Below are 12825 nucleotides of genomic sequence, written 5' to 3'. Positions count from 1 at the left end.
AATTTATTCAAGAAAAAGAAACTGAAATCAAATTATTAAATGAAAAGATTTCTGAAAAAGAGAATGAAATCGCCCAAATTAATCAATCAATATTAAATAACAACCAAGACTTCAAAAATCAATTTGAAAATGAACTTTCTAAGAAGGATCAATTATTGGAAGATAAAGAAAATGAAATTAAATTGGTTAATGATAACTGTGCTCAATTAGAACAAAAGATAAAAGAAACTCTTCAAGTTGTTAATGAAAAAGAGGAATTAATCAGGGATAAATCAAATTTAATTCATGAAAAAGAAACAAATATTAATGAAATAAAATCAGAAACTCTAAAGAAAGATCAGTTGATTAAAGAAAAAGATCAATCTATTCAAGAAAAAGATCAATTACTTTTAGAAAAAGAAAAAGAAATTAATGAAATTAAATCAAATAATCAACAATTATTAACAGAAAAAGATAAAGAGCTCCAAGAAAAGGAAAATTGTATTAAAGAAAAAGAGCAACAACTTTTAGAGAAAGAAAATTTAATTGGTGAAAAGGATAATGAAATTCAAAGTATTAAATCAAGTTTAACAAGTGACAACCAACAACTATTGGATGAAAAGGACAACCAAATCAAAGAAAGAGACCAAAGAATTCAAGATAAAGACAATGATATTCAAGAAAAGAATAAACAAATTCAAATTAAAGATGACATTATAAAAGAAAATGAACAACAAATATCCGATAAAGATAAAGAACTTGAAGAAAAGGATCAACAACTAAATAAAAACATTGAAATTATCAAAGATAAAGATCAAGAAATTAGAGATAAGGACCAATTACTTGAAGAAAAAGAAAAAGAAATTAATTGCATAAAATCAAATTTAGAAAGTGATAATCAACAAATATTACTTGAAAAAGATAAACAAATTAGTGACAAAGAAAAAACTATCAAAGATAAAGATCAACAATTAATTGAAAAGAATCAAAAACTCCAAGATATAGAAAACTCAATTATTGAAAAAGATAAACAAATAAATGAAAAAGATCAACAACTTCAAGTTAAACAAGACTCAATCAGTGAAAAGGATAAAGAGTTAAATGAAAAGAGTCAACAATTGGATGAAAAAGATAGAGAGTTAAATGAAAAGAATAGTTTGTTAGTTGAAAAAGATAGAGAATTACATCAAAAGGATAATGAAATACAAAATATTAAATCAAATTTAACAAGTGGCAACCAACAACAATTGGATGAAAAGGATAATCAAATCAAAGAAAGAGACCAAAGAATTCAAGATAAGGAAAATGATATTCAAGAAAAGAATAAACAAATCAGTGAAAAGGAAAATAATATTCAAGAAAAACAAAAATCAATTGAGGATAAAGAACAAAAAATTAAAGAATTGCTTGAAAAGATTCAAGATAAAGACCAACAACTTGAACAACAATCAAAGAGTGACATAAGTAAAAATGATCAAATTAAGCAACACCAACAACTACTTGATGATAATAATCAAAAACACCAGCAATTACTCGATGAAAAACAAAAAGAAATAGAATGCCAGTTATCTAACGTCAAAGAAAAAGAGCAGTTAATTGAAGATAAAGATAAAATTATTAATGAAAAGCAACAAAACCTTGATAATAAGATTCAACTAATTAAAGAAAGAGATGATTTGTTAAAAGAAAAAGAAAAGGAATTAGAAATCATCAAAGAAAAATTAGATCAAATAAATAGCGAAGATAGCATTGGTAAACTTAATCGTGTTATTGAGGAGCGTCATTCTCTTAGATTACAAATAGAAGAAAAGGATAATATCATCAAAACTATTCAAGATAAACAAGAAAAGTCTCTATCATCTATAGAATCATTAAAGATTGAATCTAAAGGTTACCAAGATAAACTTTCTCAATTAGAACAATCAAATAGTACTCTCAAATTAGATTTGGATGCCAATAATAAATCAATTGACAATAAAGACAATGAAATCAAAGAAAAGAACAAGTTAATTGATAAGCTAAATAAAGATTTATTAGATGCCGCATCATCTTCAACACCATCCTCAGAATCCACTCCTCAGAATCCAAACCAAGAAGAGCTTGATACAAAAGTTCAAGATGCTATTAGAAAGAACCATTCTACAATCAAAAAGAATAATATTAAAGTTTATAAATTGGATGGTGGTGATTATATTATTAATTCAATTGTTTATAAAATGGATTTAGATAAAGATGGTATTTTATTGGCAGAATCAATTGAAGATGGAGAAGTTTGTCCAATTGATAAATGTTTCGACAAACCAAATCAACAAGGTAAATCTAAAAAAGATTCATTCCCATATTTATTACTTTTGGGTGGTATCATTATCTTATCCTCAGTCCTTTACAACTCTTACCCAAAGAATTTATTTTATGAAAAACCAACTTAAAGATATGATTTTTTTTAGTAATAATTAGTTTAAATAAACATTTTGCTTTTTTAAATTTAAATATATAAATTTTATTTTGTTTTACTATAAAATGTGGCATTTCCTTAAAGTATGCAATTTGATCCATTTTTTTTTTTTATAAGCGGATTTTATTCTTTTATTGTTTTTAATTATGATTATAGGGTAAGTATTTTATTGAATCATTATCTTCACTTGGACCTACAACTTCCCATCCTTTAGGGTCATCAAATGGTAAACCCTGTTTTCTATGTCCAAGAAATGGAGGTTCAGTTGATGCTTTTCTTCCTGCATGGGCTATTTGAATATCCATACGCGGACCAAAGATTTTGCAAAAATCTATAACTCTTTTTAATTGCTCCTTTTGTCCATCCTTCCATAATCCACTATCACTATAGCTGATTCTTCCTTCTGGTGAGGTTGCTGTTGCTTCTAAAATAATTAAACCAGCTCCTCCTTTGCTATATATTAATAATTAGTAAAAATTAGTGATTAAAAATTATCGTTATCGTTTATCTTTTTTGGACCATCTGGAAGATTTTATAAAAAACGATAAAAATGGATAATCAAAATAAAAAAACAATAATTCGACTTTTTTGTATTGGTTGAGGTTTCAATAATTAAAAAAGAAAATAATATTATATTATATTTATAGATTAATGGTGATGTGCGAAATAAAGAGGTCAACCTGCTAATATAAGCATCAACACAAGTGAAATAGCACCATAATATTAGATTTATCAATATGGTTTTGTGAAGGTTTTTGAAAAGGAAAATAAAAATATTATAATTAATAAAATTCAAAAAAATTTTAAAAAAAGCGCTCATTGTGACCATAAAAAAAAAAATAAAAAAATGATTAAAAAATTTTAAATTTAAAAAAAAATTAAATTTATAAAATTAAATTTTTTTTTTTTTTTTTTTTTTTTTAATGCATTTTCATTCAGATATAATACCAATTTGATTATCATATAATGAACTACCAAATTCTTACTTTATTCCTTTTCCACATATCAATTATGAAATGAATTATAATAAAATTATATAAATGGAAAAATGATTTCTTTAAAAGGAAGATATGTTTAATTTATTTGAAAATTAAAAAATTTTGAAAAAAAAAAACTCCCCTGTTTCAAATTATTACCAATTTTGATTGTAGCAGATCTACATTTTTTTTTGCAATACAAATTTTACTTATTTTGGAATTGATGTTTTAAATAAATTAGGAAATAGTTATAGATTAATTAATTAATTAATTTTAAATTAAATTTTTATTTTTTTTTAAAAAAACTAAAAAGTATTTAAAGAAAATAATTTCATAAAATTTTTTTTTTTCATTATACACATTCAGGTAAATTCAAGTGGGTTTGATCAAGATTATCAAGTTTTATTGTATTATGATTATAAGGTAAGTATTTTATTGGACCAAAATAATGATTATAAGGTAAGTATTTTAATCAACACAACACACAACACACAACACACAACACACAACACACAACACACAACACAACACACAACACAACACACAACACAATAAAAAAAATAAAATAAAAAAAATAAAAAAAATAAAAAAAAAAAAAAAAAAAAAAAAAAAAAAAAAAAAAAACCCAACACAACACATTACACTTCACCTCACTTCACCTCATTTCGCCCTATTATCAATATGGTGGTTAATTATGTATTCTGCGTGGTGGGATATATAATTAACCACAAACATGGTGGTTAATTATGCATTCTGCGTGGTGGGATACATAATTAACCACAAATATGGTGTTTAATTATTTATACTGCCTGAAGGTATAAATAATTAACCATCCGGCTCTAATATACTAACCTCCCCGTGGTAGAGCTGGAAACACTCTTTACAAAGAGTGGCTAATAGTATAAAAAATAAAAAATAATTAAAAATATTATCAAAACATATCGAGGATTTTTTAGCATTAAAACATATCGAGGATTTTTAGCATTAAAACACATCAAGGATTTTTTAGCATTAAGGCATATCGAGGATTTTTTTGCATTTAATTATTATAATTCAACTATAGTTTTTTTTATTTTTATTTTGATACCATAATTTTATATCATTATAAAGACATATAAAAGATTTTTTAACATTAAAACTATCGAGGATTTTTTAGCATTAAAGCTATCGAGGATTTTTTAGCATTAAGACATATAAAAGATTTTTAGCATTAAAAAATATAAATGATTTTTTAGCATTAAAACTATCGAGGATTTTTAGCATTAAAGCTATCTTTTTATTGGATCAAAATAATTATTTTAGATCATTCAATAATATCAAGATTTTTTGTATAATAAGTATTTTATTGGATCAATTAAAATATCAAGTATTGTGTAAAATTCAAAATATATTAAATATGGATCAATAAAAACATCAGGTATTATGTACCATTTAAAATATCAAATATAATTTGGCATATAAAAATATCAAGGATTATTTAGCAAGGATTATATAGCATTTAAACATATCAAGTATTATTTGGCATTAAAAAATTTCAAGAATTATATATCATCAAAAAAAAGCAATTGAGGAATCTTATAAATTATTACCAGTTAATTTAAGTTAAATAAAATAAAATAAACTATTCAATAAATCCAAAACTTTTTATTTTAAAATTATTCAAAAATAAAATTATCTATTTAATTAATTGGAGCGGAATTTGAACTGAATCTAAAGGAGGCCACATACTTGAAAGAATAGAAGGTTTAATGACATTTAACCATAATAAATATTCATCAAATAAGAATTTTGGATTGTTAATCCATTCATTTAATAATGATTCTTTTGATGAGATTTTCTTTGATTTTAATGCATTAATTAATTTGAATACTTTGGTTTGGGTATTTGGGGTAGTTATAATTGTTGGAGTTGTAGTTAAGTATGGCACTAAATATTTGAGTGGAGAAAAGACTTGACCTTCTAAAAGTGCTTTGGTGAAAAATCTGACTGATTCTGTGCTATCTGGATGATCTATTTTAATTAACGGTAATTCCCAATGGTGATTGCCAAAGCTTGGTTTTATATAGCATCTTACTTTATCATGTTTTAAAGAGTAGTATGGAGCTGGCTGTTCTAATGGTTTAAATTCTGCACAGAGAGGTTTACCTAATAATGGTAACCATGTAGGATTGATTTCGGTAACCAATTTCATATATGGACGTGAGGTTTCGATGATATCGCAATAAATTACATACTCTGAACTACCTTTACTAAGATTTGAGGTTGGGTGAATAAAGCAGGTGCCATCATCGGCAATATTATTATGAACTGCTGTTTGATATTCAATTAGATGCTTTGGATTGGTTCCTGATTGGGTTTCTCTAACTTTAGCAACTTGATCGATAAGACCAGCTGTAACTACTTGTTTAATAAATAACTCTTGTGTTGTAGTAGGTGGTTTAATTGATTGGTTAAAGCTTATTGGGGAAACTAGTGGATAGGTAGTTGGATCCAATTCATTATTAAGAGTATTTATTGAATTTACAATTTCGGTAAGTTGTTGACGAAGTTTGTGGATTTCAGACATTGATTTTGTATTTAAAAATTGTTGTGCACAAAATTGTTCAATTTGTTTAGGGTTCTTTCTAATTTGATAATCATAAGCACCTACAACTTTTAATATTGATAAAAGATCTGAATCTTTATGTTGCCATTTTCTCATACTGTTTCTAATACGTTGATTATTCTTTGATCTTTCTTCTTTTTCTTTTTCTAACATTTCTTTTTCAGTTGAATCATCATTATTATTGTCGTTTGGATCTTCATTATTTGGATTTTCGTAAGCTTCTTTTAAAAATGGTTCTTTAATTGTGAGAATTGAAACTATAGCAATTATAAATGGTAAGCAATTATGTTCCTGGCCAAGTAAAAGCATTTTAGAGTGACGTGGTGAAACTGGGAATTGGGCCATTCTCATACCAAGATCTGTAATGTTGAATTTCTTTTGTTCTAGCGCACCCAAGTTAACTAAAATTTTGAGTGCTAATTTTAATGCTGATTCATCTGGAGGTGTTGGGAATGGGAACCCGGTAATCTTTTGAATACCCATCGATTTCATTTGAAGTACCATGCCATCGATTGGAATCATTAAAATTTCTGGTTTTGAGAATTGTTCAAAGTGATCATTATAAACTGCACTTGAAAATACCCTATAACAATGACCTGGTCCAGTTCTACCAGCTCTACCAGCTCTTTGATCTGCAGAAGCTTTGGAAGTCCATCCAACTTCGAAACTACTTATACCATTTTCTTGGTTGTAATATCTTTGTTTAACCCTACCTGTATCGACAACATATTTAATATTTGGAATGGTAAGTGAGGTTTCAGCTAAATTGGTTGCTACAACTACTAATCTTGAACCTAATGGTGGAGTTTGGAAAACTCTCATTTGTTTTGATGTTGGTAATGTTGAATATAATGGCAATACATATAATGGACCTTTTGGTTTATCATCATCATCATCACCATTTTCATTTTCATCGTCTTCATCATCATCTTCTTTTATTTCTTTAATTAAAATTTCGCTATTATTAATTAATTTTTCATTTTCTGTTAATTCTTTAGTTTCCTCCTTTTCTTTTTCAGTATCACTACCATCTTGTTCTTCATTTTCTTCTTCTTCTTCATTTTCTTCCCCTTCCTCTTCTTCCTCTTCTTCTTCTTCTTCTTCATTTTCTTCCTCTTCTTCATCCTCTTCAACTTCGATATCTTCATCATTTAAAACTTCTAAATCGTTGAAATCATTGTAGTCATTATCTTTACCATAGTTTTCATCTGGGGTATTATCGAAATCGAAATCATCTGCATCACCATAAATAAATTGATTTGTTTTGATATTATTTTGATCGTTGGTATCGATTGTTTTAAATTCATCATTTGTTTTATCCATTTGAGCTTTAAACGATTTATTGATTTTTTTCATTGGGCAAGATCTTCTTAGTTTTGAACATAACACTTCAATTTCTTGTTTACCTGTTACAAAAACTAAAATTCCACCAGCTGGTAATCTTTTATGGATCTTGATAACCTTTTTATATGCTTCATCGATATAATTTACCAATTCAGTTTTTTTGTTGAAATGAATTGTAACGGGGAACTGTCTTGCTTGAATATTAATAACTGGTGGTGGTCTAACGAACAAATTCTTATTCTTTGTGAAATCTTCAACTCTAAGAGTAGCTGACATAATTACTAATTTTAATGGTTTGATTTTTTCGGCATCTGGATTCTTTAATGATTGTAAATATAACTTCTTTCTTAATGGTACAATTCTTGATAAGAGACCAATTAAAATATCGGTATTAAGATTTCTTTCGTGAGCCTCATCAATGAGAATACTTGAATAATTGTTTAAAAGGAAATCGTTTTGAACTTCTCTCATTAAAATACCATCAGTCATAAACTTGATCTTATTAACTGTAGTGTCTAATTTCTTATCATAACGAATTTGATAACCAACTTCTTTACCAAACTCTACATTTAATTCCTCTGCAACTCTCTTGGCGGTACTAACAGCAGCAACTCTTCTAGGTTGGGTAACACCAATAATACCTGGGAAATCACCACATTCTTTATGACCAAAACCACTTTCGAAAAGGAATTGAGGAACTTGAGTAGTTTTACCTGAACCAGTTTCACCACAAATAATAACAACATCATTATCTTTAATTTTTTCTACAATAGTGTGTTCTTCCATTAAAATTGGTAAATTATTTCTAACTTCGTCAATTTCTGGTTTACGTTCAACTTTAACATGGAATACATTATATTCGATTGGCTGAGCATCTACCTCTTCGCTGAGTCTTTCTTCAATTGATTCTATACCAGTTTTAGTTCTTAAAAATACTTCTCTATTCTCTTCATCTTGTTTACCAAAAACCTCAATTGATAAATTATATCTATCAATTTCATCATTAACCTGTTCATAAATTTCCATAACTTTATCTTTATCCAATTCTTCATCAAATTGATTATTATCGTTATTATTGCTAGTGCTATTATTGATATTGTTTTTATTATCATTCTTTTGCTTTTTATTATTTTTATTATTATTAATATCAATTTCTTTTCTTTTTTTATCTAAAACCTGCTGTTTTTGTTGTTGTTCTTTAACTTGTTGTTCTTTAACCTGTTGTTCTTTAACTTGTTGTTCTTTAATTTGTTGTTCTTTAGCTTGTTTTTGTTCTTTAATCTGTTGTTGTTTTAGTTTTTTTTCATTTAATTGTTTTTCTTTTTCGGCTTTAATATTATTTTCGGTACTGTTTAATTGAATTGTTCTTTCATCTTCACTATCTGAATTTTCCTTATCCTTCAAGTAAGAGCCTTTATCTTGAACAACATCATCATACTCATCATAATCTCTTTCGACATCATTATTTTTCCAAAAGAAGTATTTCTTTTTAGACTTTTCTTCTCTACGCTTTTCAATTGTTTTATGAGTCTTTTCAAATTCTAATTTATCTAAAGTTTCTGGAGCAAGTTGCGGTATTTCTAATGGAGTTGACTTTTCAATAATTGGTTCCTTATAATCATCCCAATCATCAGAGATCTTATCTGGTCTAATAACTTTTTTATTAATATCTACATCTCTGTAATATGAAATATCTTTAGGGACAACTACATTAAGTTCCATCTCTTTTTTTTGTCTTGCTATAGATTCCTTATTTGTTTCTTTAGCACCTAAACTACTTGATGACTTTAACAATTCCCTGTGTTTATCACTCATCGAGTTTGTTCTTTATAAAAAGGTATTAGTATTAGTATTTATTTATTTTTAAATCATTTATAAAATGCATTAAAATGTATACTTACTGTAACTCGGCCATTAAAACTTGTCTTTCTGCATGTTTATCAATCTTTTTTCTTATGGTTGCTCTTAACCTTTCTTCTCTTGTTAATTTTTTAATCTTTTTGGTGTGTTTTTTAACTCCATCTGTTGTCATTTTATAAACCTATATACAAATAAATATACAGATAAAATTATAATTATTGGGAAAAAAAAAAATTAATAAAAACGAATTTTATTTTTTTTATTTTTTTTATTTTTCGTTTTTTTAATTTTTTTTTTATTTTATTTATTTTTTTTATTTTAAATATTTTAAATAATTATTTTTGGTGATATTATTAAATTTAATTATAATAAAAAAATAAAATATTTATTTATATTATTTAACCAACTTTGGAATAAGTAATAAAATTAATTTATTTCTTTAAAAAAAAAAAAAAAAAAGTAATTTAAAAAAAAAAAAAAAAAAAAATTTTTAAAAATTTTTTTTTTATTTTTTTTTATTTAATTTTCATTTGATAAATCATTGAAAAAACATTTAAATAAATAAATAAATAGATAAATAATGTTAAATATAAACCCAGTCAAAAATGGGTTTATAAAAAGATTATGTAATAAAAATATTTTATCAATAAGATATTATTGTTCAAATACAAATAGTTTTTTAGATTCATTGGATTGGGACACCGAAACTTCTAATAAACCAACTGATCAAAGAGATAATATTACAACTCCAAATAATATCAAAATAAATAAAAAAAAAATAAATAATAGTTTTTCAAATATTCAATGGCCAACAAAAGATAGTTTAGAACAACAATCTCAACCAGAGAAAGAAGATGATAGAATTGATTTACACAATATTAGATTAAATGGGTCAGATAAAGGAAAATCAAACTATAATTTTATTTCGACAGATACATATAAGGAATTTTCAAGTTCATCAATTCAAATAATAGAAAATAACCCAATGTCAAAAAGAAAAAAGAGAAAAATAAAAAATAATATAAATAACAGTTTGAGTGTTAATACAGATAATAATAATATTGATATCAATAGTAAAGATAAGATTGATTATAATAATAGTAATATAGAAGTTAATGTTGATAGTAAAATAGATAATATTAATAATACAAATATAGATCAAAATATTTTTAAATCACCCAAATTTTTTACACCAATGTTGGATCAAGTAATTAAATGTAATGAAAGATTCAAGTTTATTTTAAATCCAGCAAAGTTAGAAATATATGATGTAGTTTTGGTATATAACAGAGTGCACAAAAGAATTTATTTAGACTATATATCAATGATCGATGTCAAGAATAATAAAATGATATTATCAGAAAATAACGAATACTCCATCAACGAAATTATATTATGTTTCCCACTATCACCATTAAGAAGAAACAATCATCGTTTTTTTAATGAATTTATCGAATCATTATCCGACTTTGCAGATATCAGCCAACAACATGTCATAATTAATGAATTAAAGCACAGAATCGAACATATCAAACACTCTGTCAACAGGGAACATTTATTTGGTAGCTTTGACTCACTATTTAGAGAATTACTAGTATTTTTAAATGACTGCTTCATTTCCGAGTGCAACAGCCAATTCGATGCCCACTCTTTATTCTTCGAGAAATATGGTTTCATGTCAGAAAAAAAGGATGGTATAATTAATGGTTTAAAAATTATAGGCGATATTAGCGATTGGGCAGATCAATATGACGTACAAGTTAGAAGCGAAATTCCAATTAGCGAGGGTGCCTCTTTATTCTACAGAAATACTTATTATAAATCAAAGTGGGGCGACATACTATTATACTTTTATTTTGTAAGCTCTTTAGAATATTTCCCATTCTACCAATTATCATCACCAAGAAATTTTTGTTTTAGATCCACCAATGATGAAATTTTTAGCAACATTGAAATGTTAAATAATATCGATCAAGACAATATAGAAAGAACGAAATTCTTCAAATATTGTATCAGTGAAATTATTATTAATAATCCAAAAGACTTCAAATTAAATAAATATTCAGATGAAATTTACCAGAATGAAGCTATTCAGTATAATATTGACGAACCATTCCAACTATATATTTCACTATTAAAAAAATATTACACCGAAACTCAATGTATTGAAAGATACAATAACTATGAAACAAAATTAATTTTTTCAAAATTATTAGAACCAATTGGTATAACGTAAGTTGGATTTTATAATCATAAACTATCAAAGTATTAAATTTATAAATATTAACTTTCTCTTTATTTTAATAATTAGTAAATCGAAGGAAATCAAACTCTTTTTATCATTTTTATTAGCTAAATTTAAAAACCATCAAGAATCACCAAAAAATGAAATTACTTTCATAAATAATCCAAAAATTCAAATCGAAAAAAATATTGAAGATAAAATTAATAATGTAATGTATCTCACAAATAATATATTTAAAAAAAAAAAAAAGAAAATCTTAAAGGAATGATATTAACTTTTTTTTTTTTTTTTTTTTCATACAGAGAATAGAAATAAATGAAAAGTCAATATTATTAGAGCAAATGGACTCATCAATTACATTAGGAGAAATTAATCCAGAGGATGAATCAATATCATTAAATATTAATATCCCAGATTTTACAGATTTAATACCAGAAACATCTTCAATCGATACATGGTGTATGCTTAAATCTTTAAATTTTGAAAAAGATAGTGGTGAAGTTTGCAAAATGATACCAGAGGATATCTATGATGAAATTAAAATTAAACAAGAAGATGAAAATAAACCATGCATTTCAATTTTTATCACATTCAGTAAAGCAGGTGAAATTATTAATTATTCAGTTTCCCCAAGTATCCTCAAGAATGTTCAATTGTTAACTGATAGCTCTATCAATAATATAATAAAGAATGAAATGGTCGACGATGTAGATTCAATCACCCAACAAGAAAATGAATTAATAAAGAAATTAATAAGTTTCAGTAAAGTTATGAACTGTAAAACCAAATACTCTTTAAGCAAATTATCAGCAAACAATATTAAAGATGTAGTCAAAGAATTATCAAATCATGTAATTGCCAGATATGCCTCAGAAAACAATATTGAAATCCCATATTGGAACTATGTAAAAGATGTTCAAATTAGTAATTCTACAAGCAAAAATATTAAAATTATTACAAGTGAAAAACCATCAGAAATCGAATCATTAAAGAAAGGAAGCAAATACAAAAATCAAAATATTTATTTAACCCCAAACAGTAATATTATTTCACCATTAACAAATTACATTGATCTTTTTGTTTTACGTATAATTAAAAACCATTTAGTTTCAAAACAAGAACAACAAGAACAACAACAATCAAATAACCAAAATGAAACATCATCATCATCATCATCCCCATCCCCATCATTCTCAAAAGAATATGTAAGAAACATTATTATACCCTATTTAAATTTCAAGTATTTAGATAATAAAATCTAAAAGTAAAAAATAAATAATAAATAATTTTACCATCAGATATTAATACTATTACAAAAATATTAAATCATTTTTCGGTTTTTTCTAAATTTCACACGACA

At 25.5% G+C, this 12825-nt stretch overlaps 3 protein-coding genes across 3 annotated transcripts; 2 read left to right on the top strand and 1 right to left on the bottom strand.

The window, feature by feature from the left end:
• The first annotated feature begins 658 nt into the window (after nucleotides 1–658).
• On the top strand, nucleotides 659–2496 carry DICPUDRAFT_91916 (uncharacterized protein). Its single transcript, XM_003287411.1, has one exon. It carries the CDS (start codon nucleotides 2212–2214, stop codon nucleotides 2434–2436), a length of 225 nt encoding a protein of 74 aa, XP_003287459.1. The 5' UTR covers nucleotides 659–2211; the 3' UTR covers nucleotides 2437–2496.
• Nucleotides 2497–2574: 78 nt separating this feature from the next.
• On the bottom strand, nucleotides 2575–9392 carry DICPUDRAFT_151566 (uncharacterized protein; the record flags this gene model as incomplete). Its single annotated transcript, XM_003287398.1, has 3 exons — nucleotides 2575–2858; nucleotides 5140–9185; nucleotides 9262–9392. 3 exons carry the CDS (start codon nucleotides 9390–9392, stop codon nucleotides 2575–2577), a joined length of 4461 nt encoding a protein of 1486 aa, XP_003287446.1.
• Nucleotides 9393–9800: 408 nt separating this feature from the next.
• On the top strand, nucleotides 9801–12727 carry DICPUDRAFT_151565 (uncharacterized protein; the record flags this gene model as incomplete). The annotated part of the gene is made up of 3 exons (XM_003287410.1): nucleotides 9801–11452; nucleotides 11532–11673; nucleotides 11768–12727. The coding sequence occupies 3 exons, from the start codon at nucleotides 9801–9803 to the stop codon at nucleotides 12725–12727; spliced, it is 2754 nt and encodes a 917-aa protein (XP_003287458.1).
• Nucleotides 12728–12825: the final 98 nt, after the last annotated feature.

Source organism: Dictyostelium purpureum (assembly GCF_000190715.1).
Source record: "Dictyostelium purpureum unplaced genomic scaffold DICPUscaffold_100, whole genome shotgun sequence".
NCBI lineage: Eukaryota > Evosea > Eumycetozoa > Dictyosteliales > Dictyosteliaceae > Dictyostelium > Dictyostelium purpureum.
Note: the sequence above shows the minus strand (reverse complement) of the source record. Positions and strands in the feature narration are given on the sequence as shown.